This window comes from Periplaneta americana, chromosome 13 (assembly GCF_040183065.1).
Source record: "Periplaneta americana isolate PAMFEO1 chromosome 13, P.americana_PAMFEO1_priV1, whole genome shotgun sequence".
Lineage (NCBI taxonomy): Eukaryota > Metazoa > Arthropoda > Insecta > Blattodea > Blattidae > Periplaneta > Periplaneta americana.
The window spans coordinates 139,275,222-139,301,001 of NC_091129.1; the positions used below are offsets into that span (position 1 = coordinate 139,275,222).

General features: G+C 36.4%; 2 protein-coding genes across 2 annotated transcripts in view; both read left to right on the forward strand.

Moving 5' to 3' along the window:
• LOC138712500 (putative ATP-dependent RNA helicase TDRD12) overlaps positions 1-15,712 on the forward strand; it is a 116,056-nt gene extending 100,344 nt beyond the window's left edge. Inside the window, exons 25-29 of the mRNA XM_069844381.1 lie at positions 683-1,057; positions 3,085-3,353; positions 5,446-5,570; positions 8,210-8,329; positions 15,440-15,712. Of these exons, the coding sequence (XP_069700482.1) occupies positions 683-1,057; positions 3,085-3,353; positions 5,446-5,570; positions 8,210-8,329; positions 15,440-15,621 (1,071 nt within the window). The 3' untranslated portion in view covers positions 15,622-15,712. The remainder of the gene's footprint in view (positions 1-682; positions 1,058-3,084; positions 3,354-5,445; positions 5,571-8,209; positions 8,330-15,439) is intronic.
• A 3,219-nt stretch (positions 15,713-18,931) lies between these two features.
• Positions 18,932-24,383, forward strand: Mpp6 (M-phase phosphoprotein 6). The gene is made up of 3 exons (XM_069844391.1): positions 18,932-19,146; positions 19,516-19,616; positions 23,951-24,383. Exons 1-3 carry the CDS (start codon positions 19,090-19,092, stop codon positions 24,255-24,257), a joined length of 465 nt encoding a protein of 154 aa, XP_069700492.1. The 5' UTR covers positions 18,932-19,089; the 3' UTR covers positions 24,258-24,383.
• Positions 24,384-25,780: the final 1,397 nt, after the last annotated feature.

Sequence of the window (25,780 nt, forward strand, 5' to 3'; positions counted from 1 at the left end):
TTAATAACAATTTTCTGATTTCCTTTCTTGCAAACAAACGGACGTATTTTTAAAATGAAATCAATTAACAAAATTCTGTTACAGAGAAACGTTTCCTAATAGTCTAAAGAATGTGTGTTCTAAATTTCATGCATTTATCTTTAATAGTTCAGAAATTATATCCATTTTTGTCTGGCAATATAGCAAAAAAAATGAAGTTACTGGAAACTGATAAAAGCGGGCATGTGATTTAAAAATCCATAGCGCAGGAAGTTTAAAAATGACGTCTCAACATCCATTAAGGGCACAAATACCCACAAAATGTTATGCAATGCATTCCACACATATCAAAGAGTATTTTAAAGATTTTTTTTTTTTAATTTAATTTACCGGAAACAACAATAAAAGTGGGCGAGTGATTTAAAAATTCATAATGCAGGAAGTTTAAAAATGGCGACTCAACATCTGATAAGGGCACAAATACCCACAAAATGTTATGCTATGTATTCCACACATATCATAGAGTATTTTAAAGAAAAACTTTTTTTTTTTTTTTTTTAAATTTACTCATTTTTTCACCAAAAAATACCATCCTCTCCCCTTAACATACTTGGTTCCATTCCATTTTATGCTCGTTTATAAGTTAAATATTGAATCAGAAAAATTATGCTTGTTGCTTCATGAACTTTGTTATATGTGACAGGTCTTTGATGCCATGCCTGCAAAATGTACTGGAGGAAAAATGTACAAAGTGTTGCTCATTGATACAAGCACCAACGTGGACATTGTGCTGAATAAACTTTTCATAGAGAAGAATCTCGCAAGGACAGTAGAGTCAGAGCAGTACTGGGAAGGTCTGTCTCTAGTGCGTAAAGAAGAGGAGGAGGAAAGTGATGACGACGACAGCAAGGACCCTGATACCGAGCCCAACACGCAGATTGTCAAGCTCTCAGATCTTGATAAAGTGGAATCTTTACCAAAAACAGACATGGGGGATGAAAATCTGAATTCGTTTGAAGATGAAGGATATGATTTTCAGATTGACGATATGAGAGAATTCCTGCTGGATATGATGGGGGTATGTAAATTGTATTTACCTTTTCACAAAAAAAAAAAAATGTAGTGCAACAGAAAATTGTTAGATCACAGTGTTCTGATTAAAAAAAGTGGTTCGTTATCCCCCTTACTTATTGGCTTTTAAGGAACCCAGAGGTTCATTGCCGCCCTCACATAAGCCCGCCATCGGTCCCTATCCTGAGCAAGATTAATCCATTCTCTACCATCATATCCCACCTCCCTCAAATCCATTTTAATATTATCCTCCCATCTACGTCTCGGCCTCCCTAAAGGTCTTTTTCCCTCCGGCCTCCCAACTAACACTCTATATGCATTTCTGGATTCGCCCATACGTGCTACATGCCCTGCCCATCTCAAACGTCTGGATTTAATGTTCCTAATTATGTCAGGTGAAGAATACAATGCGTGCAGTTCTGTGTTTAACTTTCTCCATTCTCCTGTAACTTCATCCCTCTTAGCCCCAAATATTTTCCTAAACACCTTATTCTCAAACACCCTTAACCTACGTTCCTCTCTCAACGTGAGAGTCCAAGTTTCACAACCATAAAGAACAACCGGTAATATAATTGTTTTATAAATTCTAACTTTCAGATTTTTTGACAGACTGGATGATAAAAGCTTCTCAACCGAGTAATAACAGGCATTTCCCATATTTATTCTGTGTTTAATTTCCTCCCGAGTATCATTTATATTTGTTACTGTTGCTCCAAGATATTTGAACTTCTCCACCTCTTCAAAAGATAAATTTCCAATTTTTATATTGCCATTTCGCACAATATTCCCGTCACGAGACATAATCATATACTTTGTCTTTTCAGGACTTACTTCCAAACCCATTTCTTTACTTGCTTCCAGTAAAATCCTCGTGTTTTCCCTAATCGTTTGTGGATTTTCTCCTAACATATTCACGTCATCCACATAGACAAGCACCTGATGTAACCCGTTTAATTCCAAACCCTCTCTGTTATCCTGGACTTTCCTAATGGCATACTCTAGAGCAAAGTTAAAAAGTAAAGGTGATAGTGCATCTCCTTGCTTTAGCCCACAGTGAATTGGAAATGCATGTGTGCTGTACGTTTCACTGAGACACATTTTAATTAATCGAACTAGTTTCTTGGGAATACCAAATTCAATAAGAACATCATATAATACTTCCCTCTTAACCGAGTCATATGCCTTTTTGAAATCTATGAATAACTGATGTACACTACCCTTATACTCCCATTTTTTCTCCATTATCTGTCGAATACAAAATATCTGGTCAATAGTTGATCTATTACACGTTATACCCCTAGTTGTCTGAAGTTATAGTAAAGGCAGAAGGAATAGGCAGCTTTTATATAACCCCTTAACACTACCCCTCCTCGTAACAAACCCTTGTTTCTCCTTAAAACCAACTTTAAATGGTCAAGTCCCAAATTTTATTCTGTATGAAGATATCTACTGTAATGGATCCAACCTCTTTCGCCCAGTACCTTTGTTTAGTTTTCAAAGGCGTTCACTGAACTTTATACTACAGTAACAAAATCCAGAATATTTTGAAACAATCATTGAGCATGATTCTTTACCTGCGTAATTTTTATAAACTTAGCGACTTTTGTGTCAAGTGGAACACAACATTCAATAAAATCTTATCAGAATGTATTATTTAATTTTCACGTTCTATATTTGGAATTATTAAGCTGCCATGGTTAGTTATGAGTAGGAACAGGTTTCTATTTAGCACAGTGTGTGTAATTTTGGTTGACAGGGTGATCATAAGGTAATTTTTTTTATCATTATTTTATTGGTGTATTGAGGGGAATAAATTCTTGAATTTATTAATTATTGCTAATTTAATTTATACCCTCCTTTTTATCTTACTTATTATGACTTTGTAGTTGTTTGCAGTTCTCTGCTAGATATACATACATTAAAAATTATTTTTATTATAGTGGTCTTAGCAGAAACTAGTCTTGATGTAAAGTGATTTTTTTTTAATTCAGGAATTCTGTGCCACATAATGTTGCTTTATTCTTGACTCCACAGTTGAACAGAAAGGAAAGCGAACCGTTACCGTCCATTAGGCCCACTCCTGACAGTCCAGATGCCAACAGCGACATTTCTGAGGACACATTGACTGATGTGGAGAGTGAGGAGACTGACCATGAACCAGAGTGTATACCCTCCATTATAAGCAAAACAAGAATACCTCAAGTGTTGTGGCTTCAGGACGATTGTACTGTTGACCTGAGAATAAAGCTGGCTGGGGTTAAGGAGTATTATCTGGGCTGGGACATCAATCATACACAGTTTAGGTACATTTGGTGCATATATTAGATACTGTGGTTTGTTTTCTTCCTCCCTGTCTTCAAATTTGTGGACGTAAAGAGAAGTGGTGCAAGTTTTGAGAAATTTGATGCCTACAGTAGCAGTTCAAGAATAAATTTAAATGTCATATTGAGAGTTCAGATAAATTCGTGAATTATAATATCAAATAGTTTGTTTTATTTTCAGTCTATCACTTATCAAGTTATGGCAGCAGAAGTAAATTCTGTTACATTAATTACAATATATTAGGTTACCAGACATAAAATCCAGGATTATAATGTCCATACGTCAAAATGTCCATGGAATAATGTCCATGTTAAATCGTCCGGAGTCAAAATGTCCATAGTTCTATAATGTCCACTTCACTCTGATGTCCAGAGTCAAAATGTCCATAGTAGTATAATGTCCACTTCACTCTTATGTCCAGAGTCATAATGTCCATAGCTCTATAATGTACACTATATCCATTGTTCATGGTAGTTATAGTAACCTATGTAAAAATGTTCAAATGCAGAACTAATTAGAACTGAATTTTTTAAAGATGGAACGAAATCCTCAGTTAGTGCCATCACAGTAGGGTAAGCCACTTCTTTCTTTTCGTAGATATCTGTACCAACATCATGACTTTAATAGAGATAGGACAGGAACATGAACCTCCAAAGCCTGAAAGGCATGCAGCACACAACTCAGTAGAAGACTGGCACAATCTTCTTCAATGCGTGATGGCTGTACATCCATCCACTTGGCGATTTATACAGTGCCTAAAGCACGAAGAAAATGGAATTTGGGACATAAATATTGCAAGCAAGAGTGAGGTGTACACAAATTAAAGAGCTGGGAATGAAACATATTTGACGAATCAAAGACAAATTCTCCAGATTGTGAGAAACTACAACAGGTACAAAGAAAAAGGAGAAATTCTCTTAAATCTTAAAAGTATTAGTTACCATCTTAAAAGTGGGGCTCCAGTTCCCGATGATTAATAACTTAATTGTACGAGTTACGGAATAAAATTGTGTTCTATTCAAGCAGAATTTTCATTTGAACTTGGACATTATGGACGTTTGACACTATGGACATTTTGACCTAACGGACATTTTATCATATGGCCTTTCTGTCATATGGACATTTAGTACATGGACATTTTGACAATATGGACATTTTGACCTTATGGATGTTCTGTAGTATGGAAGTGGGAGCATATATATTAATATGCATCACGAATATTTTCAACTTTTTTTATGTAAGTCATCTTCAGGTGATGTAATTTACTAACAAACAAGTACAATTGAACGTAGGTGAAAAGATATGAAGATAAAAAACACAAGTAAAAATGTAATCTGCTTGCTCATTTTAAAGAGGTTAAATGGCGTCAAACATAGTATTAAAATAAAAACATTCCAGTAAATATGGTTGTAATTAGAAACAATATATTTAAATGGCAAACAGTGTGCCGAAGTTGAAGAATTAAAATGGTTTAAAATTATTTTAAACTGAAGGCTGAGGCTTGTTCATTTGTAATACAATGTTCAACATGTTGGAATTCTGTAGGAAGTAGATGTAAGATTATTCTCAGTCTTTCGCCGCAATGAGAGGCATTAATATGAAAAGTGTGCAGTAGAGGCTTTCAGAAGTCGTAGCCTTCTCATCTTGGCATTACATGGTTACAGCTACCATGTTAGCTTCGTTATTTTATTGGGCATGTGACTGACACATTTGAGAGTGTGTAAATGTAGTTATTGTCATCGAAGAGAAGTATACCAGTTCATGATCAGGAAAAAATTATGATTTGTAGAATTTGGACGATAATCGAATTTAATGGTACTGAATAGTTGACAAAGATTGATAGAAACTACGACAGTGAAAGATTATGATAATAATCGAAGCTCCACTGTATATCAGTCGAAGTCAGAAAATTAGTGTAAAGAATATAGAAATAATGACATTTATCCAACATTACTACTTTCTTCCAAATAATTGAAATAAATACTCTAACATTTTTGTGAAAATATCTGATCTTTCATTGTTTTCAATAGTAAAGAAAATGTACTAACATAAAATTGAATTTATTATTTTCAGCACTAAGATGGAGAAAGACATTTATGAAGTGACACTGGATCTGTATGGTCCCATAAACGTTTCGAGTGTCAGACATGAAGCAAAAGGATTGTTTGTACAAATCAAGATGGAAAAAGTTGTTGCAGGTAAGTGTATGACTGCATTTTTTGTGTGGGGGGGGAGGGGGGTTTGTGCTAACCATATGTAGTAAGTGAACTTAAAAATATCAACACCTAATTTAAACCTGGCCTCCATCCTCTTTGAAATAGTTCTGCATTGATACAGTGATCTCAGTGATGCTGCCATGTCACAGATACTCCCTGAAAACCCATGTCTCGAACCGTGTGAAACACCTGTTGTGATTTAGCCTGGATCTCAGTGGTGTTAAAGTGCTGCCTCTTGAGATTGTTTCATTTTTGGAAAGAAAAAGAAGTCACAAGCTATACTTATTTCCGTTCATGCATTCATAGTGTTCTGCCCAAGGGCAGGTCTTTCGCTCCAAACCCAGCATTCTCCAGTCTTTCCTATTTTCTGCCTTCCTCTTTGTCTCTTCATAAGACCCATATATCTTAATGTCATTTATCATCTGATATCTTCTTCTCCCGTTTACCATTCCTTCCAGTGCATCCTTCAGAAGGCAGTTTCTTCTCAACCAGTGACCCAGCCAATTCCTTTCCTCTTTCTGATCAGTTTCAGCATCATTATTTCTTCACCCACTCTTTCCAACACAGCTTCGTTTCTTACCCTGTTCTTTTCACACACTTCATCCTTCTCCATATCCACATTTCAAATGCTTCTAGTCACATCTCTTCACTTCGTCGTAATGTCCATGTTTCTGCTCCATATATAGTTAGCTTAGAAAGATAAAAACCTTTGTAAGCGCCATAGTAAGCACAACATGATGCCACATGGCAGACTCATTCATCATGTTCAGGGTCATTCACTCCTGCAACCACTCAATGCTTCAGGATCATTCACGCCTGTAATCACTCAATGCTTCAGGATCATTCACTCCTGCAACCACTCAGTGCTTCAGGATCATTCACTCCTGCAACCACTCAATTGTTCAGGGTCATTCACTCCTGCAACCACTCAATGCTTCAGGGCCATTCACTCCTGCAACCACTCAATACTTCAGGGTCATTCACTCCTGCAACCACTCAATGCTTCTGGGTCATTCACGCCTGCAACCATTCAATGCTTCAGGGTCATTCACGCCTGCAATCACTCAATGCTTGAGGATCATTCACTCCTGCAACCACTCAATGCTTCAGGATCATTCACTCCTGCAGCTACTCAGTGCTTCAGGATCATTTACTCCTGCAACCACTCAATGATTCAGGGTCATTCACTCCTGAACCACTCAATGCTTCAGGGTCATTCACTGCTGCAACCACTCAATGCTTCAGGATCATTCACTCCTGCAACCACTCAGTGCTTCAGGATCATTCACTCCTGCACCCACTCAATGCTTCAGGATCATTCACTCCTGCACCCACTCAATGCTTCAGGGTCATTCACTCCTGCAACCACTCAGTGCTTCAGGATCATTCACTCCTGCAACCACTCAATGCTTCAGGATCATTCACTCCTGCACCCACTCAATGCTTCAGGATCATTCACTCCTGCAACCACTCAATGCTTCAGGATCATTCACTCCTGCAACCACTCAATGCTTCAGGACCATTCACTCCTGCAACTACTCAATGCTTGAGGATCATTCACTCCTGCAACCACTCAATGCTTGAGAATCATTCACTCCTGCAACCACTCAATGCTTGAGGATCATTCACTCCTGCAACCACTCAATGCTTCAGGATCATTCACTCCTGCAACCACTCAATGCTTTAGGGTCATTTGCTCTTGCAACCACTCAATGTTTCTGGGTCATTCACGCCTGCAATCACTCAATGCTGCATTGGTGCCAATCCCGAGCATCTTGTATAGTCTGGTTTCATTTTGATGGCACCTTATAAGAAGTTTAAGAAAATAGTGGTCATTTTAGATATTGTTAACCATGAAATTTCTTTATGCCTAAATAAGTCATTTTGTGGGAATCAGTAATGTAAGGGGCTATGCGGCAGTGTCGCAGTTAAGGCATTGCACTGCAAAGCCAGAAGGTCAAGGGTTCAATTTCCAGTTTTCTTCATTGATTTAATTCTTCCAGCTGCACTATGGCCTGGCCCTGGGTTTGCTCAGCCTCTAATAAAGGTGTTTCCTTGAGGGTGATGGCAGCAAGCACGTAGACTGACATCCCTGCTACTATTAATGCTGATTGTCTTGCTACTGCTTGGTCTCGGTGCCATAGTCATAAACCCAAGTCTTATTCCTGCAATAATTCTTTACATGAAGGTAGAGATGGCTTATTATAGGGATACTTCCCCAGTAAATAAGATCATCCAGTGCACTTGTTAGGGCAGACTGAACAACATTTTTCAGACATTATACCCATTTATTTTCCCCATTTTGAAAAATACAGCACCAGTGTGTCGGGCATTATAGTGGAATTAATATTTTTATTTTGTGTCGCAAAATCTCGTCTGTGCTTATTTTTTTAATACCCAATATCCTTACTTTAAGGAGTAGAAATGTTGTAGTTTCATGGTATGAACTATCTGTCACAATCAGTGACATTACCGATATCATGAAATGTAATGAGAAAGTGACTTGACTGATGCTGTTAGTAAATGAAGTCCCATTTGCTCCATCATGTGCTTTTCTTCAAAGCAAAAGGAAAGCTTGCAATGTATATATTAAAATTTCAATATTTTTGTTGTCATTGTAGGTTTTCAGTGGCCACGTCTTCTACGCTCTCGGTGCAAACATCCCTGGCTGAAATTGGATATAGAGAGGTACAGAGGTGAAGGGGAAAGTGATGAAGAAGATGTGCCTAAAAGCAACAAAGGTGAGACATTCTACAATTGGGCTGAAACTTCCTGACATTTGGAGCATGTTTGCTTATACAAAACTAAACTACAGCCGACCAGTCTCCGGCTCTGACATTTCTCTTGGAAAGAGAAGAGAGAATGAAAGAGAAAGATAGTGACCAGCATTACCAACCTGTGGCATTTTGAAGTTGTGAAAAGAACCTCGAAATTCCACTGTGAATGAAACTATTCTGCTAAATTTTAACCTTAAAACACTGCTTAGATTTAAAGTAACATTTTTAATTCTATTGTAATTTGCTGTTACAAGACTTGAGTTCTGATATGCGAAGATTAATTCAATCGCAGTTTGCAATGCTGGGAGAGAGGCGGGCACTAGAGGTTAACGTTGTCTGCTAGAACCAACCAGCTATGAGCGTCTGATGTATTTAGCGCAATGTTGCCACTACATTTTTATGCGAAGCACGTGGCGAACGAGTCGTTAGCTCTTTGTGTTATAGTACAAGTGAAGTAGTTGTGTTGTTTTGTGCTTGAGCGATTTACGGTGCCCGTAAACTTTATTATTGATATAGTAATATGGCCAGTGGTTCGTCAGAATCGAAAAGGAAAAAATCGGCTCTTTTAAGAGCCAAAGTCATGAATTTATATATTATGCAGATTGCGTGAATATTTTGAGAAGGAGTGAGACAATGGAGAACCTCTTCTCCCTGTTAGGAAAGTGGTAGATAGAGTTTGTGATGCTTTGAAGGTAGGAAAAACAACCGTTAAAAGTGTATCAACAGATTCTAAGGAAAGTAGAGTCTGTTTCATTTGATACAATTTCATTATAATGATAATGATATTCCCATAGTCTGTATTAATATACTGTAGGCCTATGTAAAATTTACATACGTGTTCGCATTAGTTTTTAGTGTTATAATTATTTAGCTGTGTACATTAAAGAGAGATGCGATCTACGTTTGTGTAAACTGATTTACATACGTGTTCGCATTAGTTTTTTCTTGTGATCTGCGCTAGCTGTGTTCATTAACGAAGGATGTGATCTTAGTTATATGTAAAATGATTTATAGGCATGCCTATGCGTTGAATTAGTTTTTATTCCGCGCCACAAAATTGGCCGGCAAGCGCGTGACAGTTTTCATTCTGTCTATACGTATCGGCAACACTGTCTCCCTCGGTACGAGAAACGCCAGGGCTGGAGAACGACCGGCTGTACTGTAGCTAGTGGGAACAGTGCATTGTTGCCACATACGGGCAGTCTTTGTGACTACTTGTAAAACTTAGAATCAAATAACATGTGTGCTTGAACAAGTTTTTTTGTGGTAGGGACTCTGCGTGTTATTGAGATGAATGAAAATATTTTTCTGAATATAATTCTATAAACAAAAATTACATTCCTATACCAAATGGTTCACATTTTATAACAGTAATAATAATGTATTTGGATCTTTTGAGGAAGTATCAGTGTGTGTATTGTGTGTGTCTAATGCCTACCCACTTCACTTTGTATGATTCGGGTTCCGCATACTGCGGATATATGGCAGGACTGTGACCCATTTTCAAGTTGCACACCACTTCGGTGGGCCACACAATGCATGAGGTGTATCTGTGAAGAGTTATGTCGTGTACTATGGGTGAGTATATGTGTAAGTGTAGTGTAGAGAATGGGTGAGGATGATGATGATGATGGTGAGGAAGGGAGAAGGGGAAACCCAGTGCCAGCACGTAGCCTACTCCTGTCGAATAGCACAATGGGGGCTGCCAGGCTTAACGTCCCCATCCGACAGATGAATCACTATCAACAGTGATATATGCCTTCTCTCCATATGCACTGCGAGATATTTGGGATTTAACCGAGGCATATTGGTGCACAATTTAGTGAATACAAGTTGTGCACTGCCATCTCTCCTAGTCCCGAGGTATAAATTTTACATGAAAATTTCTGACCCCGCCAGGAATCGAACCCGGACTGGCTAGTTTGGAGGCAGACGCGCTACCACAGAGCTAACTCATCAGACTGTCTGTGTATTGTATATAATATACTTTGTTATGAAATGACCGACACGTCAGTTTAGTGGTTAGAAGCTAGCCACTTGCCCGTGGACTGTGTGGATCCAGGTTAGATATCTGGATCTGCCCTTTAGTTTTAGGGTCTGGAAAGGAGTCTGAACGGTCTCGTGCATATTTTATATTCTCCTCAATGTTGTTAATCGTTAGTAGGTATATTAACATTGTTATCAATTCCTTGTGCCTTAAAAAAAGCTTAAAATAGATTCCTCACTTCACAGATTGATGCGTTGTGTTCATGATGACTTCATCCCATGTAGTGCAAGTGATGGTGTTTACAATTTCATAAGAAAATATGCATAAGTTAAGATTTTTACATGTACTAAGAACTAGTCTCTGAGGCGTGTTCAGCAAATGTATCAACTGTGTAGGCACAAAAGTTGAAAAAGGAGTTGCTGTCACCTGAAAGGTATATACTATAAGTGCACATAAAAGAATGATGAAAACGATTTCCATAAAACATTCTACAACACAACAGTCGAATTTACCACAGCCAAAAATATTAATGCTTTGGAGAAAAATTAGTTTACAGTGTTTCAGTTTCATCCACTAAACTGCTACTGAAGTGGTTGGGATTCCAATACAGAACAGTACCTATGATGGACGAAAATTTCTCATGAATAAATGATGTAGTTGTGGCAAGGCTGAAGTTCTTGTGCAGAAAGCACATAATCAAGGAATCAGTTTACTTTGTCTATATTTAACCTTAACGAGAAAAATGGGTCACCCAAAATCATACTGTAAAATATGTTTGGCAGGACTCAATTAGGAATGGAGAAAGAAAGCAGAATAATTGCTTCACACATGATTGGCTGAAACAGGTTTACCTAATTCCTTTTAGCAAATGGATGTTCAGGTTAAAGAAAATTAGTAATATACGAGGGCTGTTCATAAACTAACCCCCGTTTCCATGTAGCGTGAGAAGTAGTGAGGGGAGTGACGCTATTTTGCACAGCAGAATACGCAGGGGATCAGTATGCACCCAGCAGTGTGAGGGAGAAGGTCGTGCTGCTGTTTGTCTGCTTATGAGTGCCATTCACAATTAGTCCTCCAGACATTCTAGGGGTTGTGTGTGAATGAAGTAGCCATTTAACTAAACCAAACCCTTTAACTCTATTAAATATAGAATATAATCTAAATTTGACAGAAGATATACTGAAATCAGAAGTAAACACTAAAATACTGAAACAATTGTCTTTAGAGACAATTAATATTAGGTACCCTCCACAAAACTGGCTTCATTTATACACCGACGGATCCTTGATCTCCAGAGAACAAGGTGCCGGTGCAGGTGTTACTTGCTGTCTCTTCTCACTTTATAGATCTCTTGGATATGGAACAACAAGTTTTGATGGTCAAATCATTGCAGTAAGTGAATGTCTCAGCAATCTTCTATGCCACATCAATAAATTTAGGAATGCAGTTATATTGTCAGACTCCAAAGCAGCTATTCTATCAATCGTCTCTAAACACACACCTTCATCTCAAACAGCAGAAATAACTAAAATGCTCTCTCAATTAATATCACTCAATAAAAGAATTGTATTCCAATGGATACCATCCCATTGTGGAATCCTGGGAAACGAGAATGCGGATGCTTTAGCAAAGAAGGGCAGCACTGCTACTTACAGACCTGTTACTAAATCTACATATTACTCTGTGAAAAGATTTATTAAATCTACATACTTAGACTTCAACAAACAAAATTTGATAACTCAATCCCAAGGGAAAAAATGGAACTCTCTGCATCAAAATCCACAGTTAATTCCCGATTTACCACGAAAATCGTCTGTAGCTGCATTTAGATTGGCAACAGGCCATGATTGTTTGGCCAAACACCTGCATAGAATTAGAATGTATCAGTCCCCTAACTGCCCATTTTGCAACTCAAACCAAGAAATGGATTCAGAACACCTCAAAATCTGTGCTTCAGTGGCTGGTCATGATAATATCTTTGAAAAATATTGGAGTGCAAGAGGTCAAATGACTTTATTGTCAAACGCCTGGCATTAGAAAACAACAACAACAATATTAGTCCTGCAATAGAAAATCCTGCCAAGTGTGAAGATACGATATCTGTTATCGAAAAATGTAAAGGCGTCAGAAATTCATCGTGGTTTGCTGAGTTTGTGTGTATTTTTGTATGACATTGCCTGCCCCCATACTACCACTTGCATTCAGCAGTTCAAGTGGGAAGTGTCCAATCAGCTCCCCCCCCCCTCCCCCTGGTACAACGTGGATTTTCACACACATGAAGAAGTGGCTTGCTTCTCTGCAGTTTGATGAAGAACTGGAAAGTAGTATTCGAAGGTTTGTTAAAGTCCCAAACTGTAGAGTTCTGTACAGAGGGGATTCCAAATCTAGTTAAAAGATGCTATAAGTGCCTCAATTTGAGGGGAGACTGTGTCGAAAAGTAGGTCAGACAGTATCTTCAAGCTATAATAAAATGTTCTGCACTTGTATTTGCGTTTTTAATTGCCCAATCTCCTTCAACCTCTAATGCTTCCACAAAACCCACTTCAGATAGATATAATTCAATCAGAAATAGACCTCCTAGAACAAATCACCAAAAATCAACACAGTAAAGAAAATTTAAAACAATTGGCCCTTGAAACCGCCAACATCAGATATCCGGAAGACTTTTGGATAAGAATTTATACCGATGGCTCGAAAACAGACCCTCAAGGAAATGTAGGAGCTGGTATTTTTAGTAATCTATTTTGCTTCTGTCTCCCAGTTGGTTATAATCTATCTGCCTATGATGGAGAAATTGAAGCTATACATGTTGCCTTAAATCAACTTTTATTCCATATGGATAAATTCACAAACGCTGTCATCCTCTCAGACTCAAAAGCAGCCGTTTTGTCCATAAATAAAACTGACCACCCCTACACAGAACAAATCAATAATTGTCAAAAAATACTTGCAACTTTAAAAGAACGTGGCAAAACAGTTGTGTTACAATGGATCCCAGGACATTGTAATCTACATGGGAATGAACAGGCTGACACATTAGAAGGGTGCCAATCTCAAAATAAACCCACGGAAACCTTTGTCATTTAGCTCAGTAAAACAATATATCAAGCAACTACAAAAAAATAATCACCAACAAGAATTGGACATAAACATTTCGCAACAACGTAGGAAATTACTGAAGGATATACCTCCTGAACCCAGAAGACTGGCAGTTGCAAGCTTTCGTCTTAACACTGAACATGACATCCTGGGTAAACACCTCAATCGTCTTGGCATCCTTCCATCAGCATCCTGCATTTTGTGCCATCAACAGGAAGACATGGATAGACAACATCTTGCAAAATGCCCTGCTCTGAAATCCTCCAAGGAAGTTGACCGCTACTGGGAAGCCAAAGCCCGAATGTTTTTAATTACTTAATCCGTAGTTTTGTTCACCACTTTCTTGTTTTTCCCTCAGTCACTGATAGTAAATATCAAGTACTAGCCATTATTATTATTGTATCTCCAATGGGGGGGGGGAGGGTAGCCCTATTTTACATATGTATGCTAGGGCTATAGTTTTACACAAAAAAAATAGGCCTAAGCATAAAACAAATTGAAAAGAAAAATAAATTAGCTTACACAATGGAAATAAAACCTAAACAATCCATAATTTAAACATTGCGATTGCAAATCAAACATCAGTCATCAATTGAGACATACAGAAAACAGTTACAACACATAAACAAAACATTTCTTATAGCGGTACTCTATAACACAATTAAGCAACTTTCCCTAACATACGTACATCATAAATTAATACACAATAGTCACACAAACACAATCAAGCATCCCATAACTATGACTCACATACACAACAAATCAAGCATCCTCTACAACACATACACTTCAACATAATAACCATACTTTTAAAAGTTACAAATTTGGCTGCAAAAGAATAAATAGGACACTGTTACTAAATACTGTTATTTCTACAAGATCTTAAATACACCTGTAATAAATATGTGAAATTCCTTTATGCAACATTGCTTCAGAAGAACTTTTGTAATTGGTGGTGAGAAAGTTGTATCGCACATGCTAAGGTGGGTTTCTAGCTAGTATCTCTTGCGTTCTTGTAGCGGGCACTGAAATAACAGGTGGTCGACTGTTTGTGTGGGGTGTTCACAGGGACATGAAGAGCCATTTGGGTTGTCAATTTTGAAACGTTCAAAATATGAATTAAATTTTCCGTGTCCAGTCATAAATTGCGTGGATATGTAAGATGGTTCATAATTCTTTACGGTTAGTCTATCTTTAACTGTGGGAAAATATAGTGATTTTGTGATTTGACCATTTGTACTATTTAACCACATTGCATTCCAGTCATTTAAGATGTCCACCTTCATTTGCATTTTTACATAAGAGAGGGGTTGTTTAGAGTGTGTGTGTTCTGTTTCCGAAATTGCGGCCATCTTTGCTAGATGATCTGCTCTTTCGTTTCCTGTGTTCCCTACATGACCACGTACCCAATCGAAACATACATGTTGCTTACATAGTAACAAAGTTTCCCTAATACCAACCGCAATTGGATTGAGGTTATATTTATCGTCAATTGCTGCGAGTGCTGCTTGAGAATCACATAAAATTCGTACATTACACAGTCTATTTACACTCCATTCTGTTGCTTTCTTCAGTGCTAGGAGTTCCGCCTGGAATATTGTGCACGCTGGTGAGAGACCATACTGTTTGTAGGATATTTCAGAGTCTCTATCGTAAACAACGAAAGCGCAACCAAAAAGTGTACATGACTCTTCATTTCTGACAAGTACTAGTCATTAGACAAATAAATAAATAATTACCAGATGGAAGTTACTTTACGAACAGGCCTCGTATAACTGTATTGTACTAGTACATGGGTTTAACTGCATACTGCACACTATGGAGTTCTCAGAACTGAGATTACTATGCCGAACTTGAAAGGTTGGCAGTTTTAGGAGGAATATCTCACTTTGATTGGTCTGTTAAGTTTCACAACTTTGGAAATATTTAGAGAGATCTGAAATGTGTTTATAACCTCGACTGTTTATTTTGTATTGTGTTTGTTCTAGCTACTGAAGAATTATGTTCGTCAGATGAGAAGGCAGATATTTCTGAAACTGCTGTCACAAAAAGTGAAACTATTTTACCTGACATCCTGGTTCAGTGCTCAGATGATGATGACAACGATTCTGGCTCCGATGTGTTTGAACCAAATGATGGACCATATGATCCTTTTGATCCATTGAACTGATTTCTGTGTTCATTAGAAATGCTCCAGAAGCACTTATATTACAGACACATATTTTGTAAATATAAGAATTTATTACATTCTATAAGACTTTTTTCATTTGTTAATTCCTCATATATCCCATTTTTATCGTACTATCTATTAATAAATTAATTCCATCCCTATAGCCTTGTACAAAGTTATGACTATGTGATCAGAAAGGTTAGTATTTGTCGCATAGTGTTTAGAATTTAAAAGATATGTTGGTTCAGAAAAGTGTGAATGCAATTAATAATTATATATATAATAAATTTTCAGTCAAATACACTTTTCAGTTTGTGAGGTCAGATAATCTGTTACATCACAATATTTATTACAAAGTCACTAATATTTTCGACTTTAAAAAGTCATCATCAGGTGCATGAGATGCAAACAATTTTAAATTAGGTGATAGTTGATCTAACAATTAATGATATAGTAAGTAATGCACGTGCTGGCATTTACAAGTATATAAGTTTCGTGCCACATACAAGAACCTAGCATCAGTGTTCAGCTTTACCATGTACAGTTTACCTCAAGAGGCACGAAACTTATATACTTGTAAATGCCAGCACGTGCATTACTTACTATATCATTAATTGTTAGATCAACTATCACCTAATTTAAAATTGTTTGCATCTCATGCACCTGATGATGACTTTTTAAAGTCGAAAATATTAGTGACTTTGTAATAAATATTGTGATGTAACAGATTATCTGACCTCACAAACTGAAAAGTGTATTTTACTGAAAATTTATTATATATAATTATTAATAGTGTTTAGAAGTTTAGTTTATTGCATTGCATCAATAACAGTAGAATCTGAAGTCACACTGAAAAGATATCATCCAACTCGTTGGGCAGGAATGTTGCAATCCCCTCCGTATATGGTATCTAAGAAGTTATGTTCATTTTCGGCTTTTCTCCTTCAAAATTTTCTAGAGCTCCTTCAGTAGAGCACCGAAACACAGAGTGAGATAAGTGGCCAACATGCTTGGAGCTCACATAATCAGTTTCTCTCAGCCCCGAACTCTCTTGCAAGGACAATACCTATTAAATTTCTCTTCCCAATTCCCCTCTCATTCAGTTCAATTCAATTAAAGGTTCCAGACATTGATGGCAGTAAAAGTGAGATTTCCAGACTTTTATAAAGCGTTGAAAAAAATGTCTTTAACCAGTAAGATTGCAAATGAAAGGAGTGAAGCCATCTGCTTGATAGAAGCAATAGATAATTTTGAATTTATATTTCTTACAGTGATAATGTCCTCACTAAAGTAAATAGAGGTCTAAATTACTTAAGGGAAACTTACTGATCTTGAAATAGGAGTATTGTGTGAACAGCTTAGGAGAGAAAAGGTAATCTGAAGGAGGAAGTAATTAAACTTTGTGAAAAGTGGGATTTTCAGATAACATTTAGGTGTAAATGATACAAAAAATGTCGAACGATTTTTCAGTGTGTGTGAAGATAGTCATTTCAGTGGCAGTGAATCAAATTTTAGAATTAATATCTATATTAAACTATTTGCTATACTAAATTCTCAGTTACGTTGCTTATTTACATCTCTGCATTATACAGTATCAAATTTTCTCTTTTTTTTTATTTCCTGGCAATATAATAATTCACTCACTGAAGATGAGATTCTAAGAAGAGCAGAGATACTTCAAACAACTTACAGTTATGTTATTTTATTCCTCATTTCCTATAGAATTAATTAGCTCTGTGAAACAGCTGAAATCTGAAATAAGTGTTCAGAAATCTGTGTACGACTTAACAAAGTTCCTAATCGTGAAATATAATTAATTGACATCTAATTTTCAGAGCTTATTACAGCATATTTGCTGTTTTTGGTGCTCCCTGTCTGTCAGTTCTACTAGGAGGTCGTTTTCAGAATTGAAATTAATAAAAAAACTACATAAGGAGCACAATGTCAAAATAGATTAATTGATGTAGGTATGCACTCAGCACTGCCTGCTGGATCGCATCCTATAGCTGCGTAAACTGCCTGCTCAATCAAAGTTATTTTGCCGCTAGGTGGCAGGCAGTGCCCACCGCTATTAACATTATCAGAATATGCAATGTCATTACCTGCCACCTAGTGACTGTTCGCGCATAACCATTGATTGGATAGGCAGTATAAGCAGCCATAGGATGTGGTCCAGCAGGCAGTGGCACTCAGTAAATGCGAATGAAGCAGAAACAATGAATGTACGGGAGTTGGTAAAGGATTTTGCCGACAGGAAAGCAAGAAGGAAACCAATTAATTTCTAAGACTCTTCATGAAGACTGATGGGATGTGAATGACCTGATGTGATCGACAGCAAATAGGTGAGTCCAACTTATATTTTGAAGCTTATTGTGTAAATTATTATTATGTAACAAACTGGTCTACATGTTTGAATTTTTTTTAATGTATTTTTAAACTTCATTAATATATATCTGTCCTTATACTGCTTGTAGAAATTTTAGAACAATTAGAAGTAGAGTCAGTAGAAGAAAAAATCAGCAGATACAAATTCAATTGGCTAGATCATGTAAGAAGAATGGAAAATTCAAGAATCCCAAAAATTATGATGCAATATAAACCTAGAGGACATCGTCGACCAGGAAGACCTTTAAGAAGACTGCTAGATGGGGCCGAAACAGGTCTAGAGAGGCCTAATTCGTGAAGGATGATGATGATGATTAATATATACTAGTATACCGAAATTTATTCATAATTATGTTGTATACCAAGAAAAATTATGTGTCTATCGAGTGAAATTTTATCTGAAGTGCTGTTTGTGTTGATGTACTGAATTTAAGATTTAACAACTGACTACAAGTTTAGCAAGTGATTATTGTACTGTGAGCCAAGTGATTGGGAATAGAAGTTTATCTTTCATCTGTCTTCTACTGACCCAGCTTGTGCCTGACTTCATTTTAAGGTTAGACATGTAAATATTGCCAAAATAATATATATATATATATATATTTTTTTTAACTTTGTTGTGTTTATTCCTAGATCATAGTATATTATCTATGATCTAGGGTTTATTGCTGAGGTAACTATAGACGTTATAAATAACAATATTCTATAATTACGTTTCATATACTACACTTCTAAATATCTATACCGTACATATTTCCTTTATTTAATAAGTGATAAAGTGGGATGCAAATTGAAACTAGAAAGGTGAGTTAATTCACGAATGTGTTTCACGGCCATTTATCTATGCATGTTACAGATTTAAACGCAGCATACTGATGACGTTTCTCCGCGCTCCTTCCTATTGGTTGAGAGTTACGAGCTAACCTATGTATCGATCACTGCCTGCAGGATCGCATCTTATGGCTACTTTTACGCAGATATAGGGTGCTATCCAGCAGGCAGTGCAATAGACAGTACAAGTCGAATAAAGTTAAGATTTACTGACGTTTAAAACTAAATTAGTTAATTTAATAGTATCTTAAAATGGCTTTTCGCGATAATGCAAAACAGAAGTTATCGAAGTCTATTTTGGAAATGAAGGTAATGTATAGGACTTAACAAACTTGTACGTAAAATATACTTTTTCAATAAATTGAGGTTATGTATATGTTACATTTTCTTTCCTTTGAGGAATATTTGTCTTTTTTTAATTTTCTGTACTAGCTTCATAAAACTTTTCTGTGTTTTTAACCTATCCACAGTTTGGATATTATACCAACTATTTCCTGTATATGGCTATCAAATTAATTCATCATACTGTATTGTGCTTGTTCTTTTAATTCCTCAATTATATTGTTGAATATTTTCTGAATCCTGCGTGACTCACCTGAAAAGGATTCTCGTGGACTCTAATAGGAACTTACAAAATGTCTACGATAAATAACAAGTGATATTATTTTATGTTTTCAGTTTATGAAAAGAAGTAAAGAGAAAGCACAGCGAGAACAAGAGGCAGAGGATGGTCAAGCTATGTTTTCAGATGTCATCACTGAGGACATGAAACATGGAGCGTATGTACAATACTAAAAAATAATAAAAAGAGTTCCTCTGTTTACATTTAACAGTAAATATCACATTCTAAATCTACATTTCTTACACAATTTCCTTCAATAATTACACTTTCGGGTAAACAATACATAAACGTAGACTTGGTTTTTATATTTATTTTTCAATCAAGACTTCCATGAATATTATATATTATGTAACGTATTCGTAATATAGTGAAACTTCTCTTAATGGACATCTTTCAATAACAAACCCTTTGAAATTCCACTGCAGATTTACTTGCTCCCTTATGGGAAAATACCTTCTCATCAACGGACTTTCTCTATAATGCACATGGAGAGATATATAACTTACTTCAACATTTCATATGTCTCTAATCTGACATAACTTCTTATCGCACACTTCTCATCCCTGGCAACAGAACAGTCATCCATTGCAGAGCTTCTCCCACTGTTCTATCAGTGAACCTGTCATTACAAGTGGGGCTGCAGTAGAACAGGCAAGGAAGATGAAAATTTATTGATTTATAAAAAAAGATGAGTGTAAGGACTTAAACTCACTTCTGATATAGATAGATATATATCTAGAAAATACAATTCAGAAAGTGGCAAGGAAATAGAAAATTTTCAGATTTCTTCAAAATTTTAAATGTAGAACTAATGTGAACTAATGTTCCAGTGAAATTATTGACTTAGAATGTTTCTTACATTCTCATAATATAAAATATCGTGTAGTACTACTGTATTCAATACTTTCTAAAATAAGTACTACCAAGTAAAAATTCTGAATTTAAAATTATCATCATTACTAAGAAACTTAACATAAATAAGACATGTGTCAAAATACGCTACTTTCATTTTATGTTATTTTCCAAAGAGTGGGCACTTATCAGTATGGGACATTTTTAATTCCCTGCAGGTGTCCACTGTTGAGAAACTCCACTGTAGTTTTGTCTCTCTTTTTGTGTTTCACTTCATCATCAGCATTAGCCTCAACACTTTAAAAGCTTTAAAGGTACATGTCATGCAAATTGCAAGGGATATAATATCAATTTTAATCCTATTCTTTTCGAAGTGCAAAGAAAAACCTAAGATAAATTTCGACTTCGATTGAAGGTTTAGTCAGAATTATGATTTATGAATAAAAATGTTGAATTGTTTTAAATTAAACTGTACTTTTTTTTTAATATCATGATTAAACAAAACTCGTTGTAAACACAGTTTAATAAGAAACACGTGCAAAGTATGGACGTTTCGTTCAGCATGTAGATTACATAACAGTAGCCCTATCATTTCATCAAACAATCAAGTACTTTTATGTTTTGTTGTTATGATCAGTTTTAAACTCAATAATTTGCTTCCTCGAATATTATTATCATAAGCTGCAGTGTCAAATGCTGAAAGAAAACTCCTGCCAGCTCGTTGTAATTATTATCCTCTTAGAGAACGACTCTGTCAGTTGCATGTGACGTTGTCAATATGCACCGGTCGAAGCTACGGAGCTGCTTGACTCGTATGGCGGGACAATGAAAAGTGTTTCGTTTACTATTACCACCGCCTACTGCCAGGACGCCTGCCAACTGACCACGTTGTTCTGTTCCGAGAGACATGGCAATGCCAAGCCGTTACCATGGAGACGTTTACAAATCCCTGTAACAGGATAGGCCAGCTCAAGGTGTTTCATCTCTCTCGCTTCCTCTCTCCCTTCCACACGAGAACTGTCAGAATCGTTTTCTTAGCGGATATAGTATAGTACCCTTATATGGAGTAGAAGGCTTGAAGTTTTACTTTTCATTACTGGATCTTACATCTACATTGTAGCTTTATCCAGTTATTCACAGGTTCAGTTTTGCATTTATCTCTAATTATGTTGCGTCTGATTTTATTCAGATTGCAGATACAAACTTTGCCTTATATAAAATTTAAAGTGAAAGTTAGATTTTAACTGATCACAGTTTTTATTCAATAAAAAAATTCTTAAATTACAAATTATGACATAATATGCAATATTACTTGATTATATTATTTATTTTAAATGCATTTTAATTTGTAGTGTTTTTAAATTTTATTGTTTCTCTTCTTTATTATGTAATTGACATGTACATCCATGTATATGGTCATGTATTGAACAATCAGTCAATTCCTTAATATTTTTGTGTAAATCCTTTTGAGTGGATCTCTGCATAATACTTACTTACAAATGGCTTTTAAGGAACCCGAAGGTTCATTGCCGCCCTCACATAAGCCCTCCATCGGTCCCTATCCTGTGCAAGATTAATCCAGTCTCTATCATCATACCCCACCTCCCTCAAATCCATTTTAATATTATCCTCCCATCTACGTCTCGGCCTCCCTAAAGGTCTTTTTCCCTCCGGTCTCCCAACTAACACTCTATATGCATTTCTGGATTCGCCCATACGTGCTACATGCCCTGCCCATCTCAAACGTCTGGATTTAATGCTCCTAATTATGTCAGGTGAAGAATACAATGCGTGCAGTTCTGCGTTGTGTAACTTTCTCCACTCTCCTGTAACTTCATCCCGCTTAGCCCCAAATATTTTCCTAAGCACCTTATTCTCAAACACCCTTAACCTATGTTCCTCTCTCAGAGTGAGAGTCCAAGTTTCACAACCATACAGAAGAACCGGTAATATAACTGTTTTATAAATAATAATATTATAATATATATATTATTTTACATCTTGCTTAATCCAAAGTAATTTCCTGATTGAATTATTTTTTGTCATTCTAATGATTTAATTGCGGTAAATCTGCCAAGAAAACTAAATAAAGAAAATCTACTGAACCATGACTACTTTATTCAGAAATTGAATACGTAAAATTTTTACTAAAATTCATGTACGGTAAGATTTGAATGTAACAACAATGATAAAGCGAGACTTGAAGTACCACATCTACTTTTGTGTTTTTATTACAACATTCTCAGTCGTCCTCTTGGTCTAGTGGTTATCGTTGGATCCGAGATTTGGAGGTTTAAACTCACCTGTGCATATTGAACTTTAAAAGGCAATGGAATCCTTAGCATGGGTTTATCTGGGAGGGAAATAAAACTGTGTCCCATGTCACAGAAGATTTCTATCCCTGATAAAGAGCTTCAGGCATTTCTCATCCAAGTTGAATTGTGATATTGAATAGTTACTATAGTTGAAAACATTGTTAAATGAATACTGCTACTTATGATGATGGAGTCTACTGAGCCTGTTTCAAATTGAGTACCAGGTCGTTCCTGAGGAAAAGATGTGAAAGATCTGACCTTGGTGTCAACCATACCACCTCATTTTATTGTCAAGATCACGAAAGCATGGGACTCTATCTCCATGCCCCTCATGCGCCATCATGGCGTGTAAAGAGGATACCTTTACCTTTCACTTAGATGGAGAGAGTATATATTTACATACAGTAAAACCCCGATAAGGCAATGTTCAAGGGACCAGGTGTAAACCGCGTATTAACCGGGACTGCGTATTAGGAGGGTATACTTATATACAGTATCTATTAGCATTTTTCTTTATTGAAATACATGATTCATGAAAGGTAATATAATATTATGCCATTATGTAATTATTGTACTGAATGTCTAAGACATCTACAATATTATATCCTCCTGACGACGTCGCAACTGTAGTGATTGAGTCGCGATTTTTTATTATCGTTCTTAATATCGATGATGGGATTCCTAATGCATCAGAGAGTTGTTTCTGAGTAAGAATACTATTCCCATCGTACTTTCGTAAGATTTCCAATTTTTCCGACACAGAAAGCGCTTTTTGTTTAACACACATTGTCATTGTAATCACATTCACAGACACTTCAATACACTAAAGGACAACAAACTGCCCAGCAAAAATTTCCAGAATTTTATTACGGCCAAGTGAGGAATGTTGTTTGAGAGAGAGGGTGGGGTATTGTAACTGTATGTAGGCTTTAAGCGCACAGGTAAAGAGTCGAATAAGAGAGCGTAACAAGAGGGTGAGGTATACTAAGGTATGAAGTATGAAGGTTTAAATGTGCAGGTAAAAGGTCGAATACCAATACTTTTCAGGTTAATGGCACCAGTGAGTTCAGTGACCAAGATGTTTCATTGCTGTTACAGTACATTGCTGAAAATTACATCGAAAATATTCCACAAAAACAGCATATTATGTGGGACTTGAGCGCAACAAACGGGGTATTTTATAAAGGCGTGCAGGGACCGGACAAAAAAAGCGTATTACACGGGATATCGTAATAAACGGGCGTGTTTTATCGAGGTTTTACTGTATTTAATTTATAGTACTACTGAGTCCGAGATATGATTGTGATAATTTATTTTGTTCCAGATGTAAATACATAATTGAACCCAGTTTTGTTCCCTGTGAGAACTTGATAGTTGGAAGACTTGCTTTCCTAGGAATGAATCCAGAAATAGAGAGAATTATGGAGCTGGAAGAACAAGAGAAGATCATGAAATGGGATAGCAGAAATGAAAAAGAAGTGTCTGATCGTGAGATGGCACATCGATATAACACATTGGTAGGAACAGTAAGCCGGAAATTCAACACAAAACGAGACAACAGAACTCTGCAGGACGAAGAGGCTGGGCCAAGGAAAAAGAAAATGAAATTTCTGAAACCATCTTGCGATTAAATAATAATAATAAATACTGTATGAATTCATCAGATATGTACTTGATGGCTGTATACCATATTTATGCAGAAAATTATTTGTATTGAATAGAAAGTGTAAATAAAGCAACATTATTTGTGAATTGCACTTAAATGTGAAGTATGCGTAATTGGAGTGAATGAAAAGGAGAAGGGAAAAAGGTATGTAGTATATCTTCCATTTTTCATAAAATATAATAATTAGAGACTTCATAAAGTGGTGTAAGTTGCTCAGAGAAAGATGGTCTTTTATATGTCTGCTAGATGGATTGTCACTGAGTGTTTCACTACTAATTAAAACTATGTACTTTTAATTGCAATTCACTTTGTGAGTATCTCCCATTGTCGTCAGTCTTTCGTGATTCTTATCCACACGTAGCTGAAGCTTGACCTCAGTTCGATCATCTTATTTTCTGTATGCCAACACTGAGTCTGTCGATCACTGGGTCCCACATAATTAGGGTGTACATCTACTGGTTCGTATTGAGGTGCATCACGTGTCCTGCCCATTTCCTCTTCAGTTTTCTGGCCGTTTCTGCTGGGAATGATCGAGTCCTAATGTTTTTTACTTTCTCATTTATGATTTATAATGTGAAAGTAGTCCACACCTGTGGAGTAACGGTCAGCGCGTCTGGCCGCGAAACCAGGTGGCCCGGGTTCGAATCCTGGTCGGGGCAAGTTACCTGGTTGAGGTTTTTTCCTGGGTTTTCCCTCAACCCAATATGAGCAAATGCTGGGTAACTTTCGGTGCTGGACCCCGGACTCATTTCACCGGCATTATCACCTTCATTTCATTCAGACGCTAAATAACCTCAGATGTTGATACAGCATCGTAAAATAACTCAATAAAATAAGAAATAATGTGAAAGTATCGTGAAGCTGCTAAATATTGATTTCAAGATTGTTTCCGAAAATACAAGTTATCAGCATTCCTGATATATCGAAAAAGTGGTTTTGAGCATGCTGTTTATCAGTTCATGTACAGCGATTTATCACTGAACTATTCTCTGTTGGACAGAATCTACGAGTTAATTTATCACAGACATGCTTTAACATAAACTGACGTAATCTAATTATTCTCACTGTAGGTATACTTTTTATCGTAACATGTCTTTATATTTATTAGTTCTAATATTGTTCAATTTCTGTGGTTATAGGTGCCTTGATATCTGACATCAGTTTCTATGCATGGCAAGTGTACATACATGGTATTGTGCTGGAAAGATTCAAGATTACTCGATACTACTAAATGTAAGTGATAGTTTTCATAAAAAAATTTTCCATTTTAAAATTCCTTTTCAAAACGAAAAGTTACATTTGTTCAGATGAAATGTCTGCACATTTGAAGGACAAAACTAAAATTCTTTCAATCACCTACTATCATAATACACTACTCTCTTAAATTGACTGAGCATATTGAGAATTAAATCAATGGCTTTCCTGAAACACGCTATGAAACATTTCATATAAAACAATTTTTATCTCAAAAAGTAAGCAAAAAAAGAG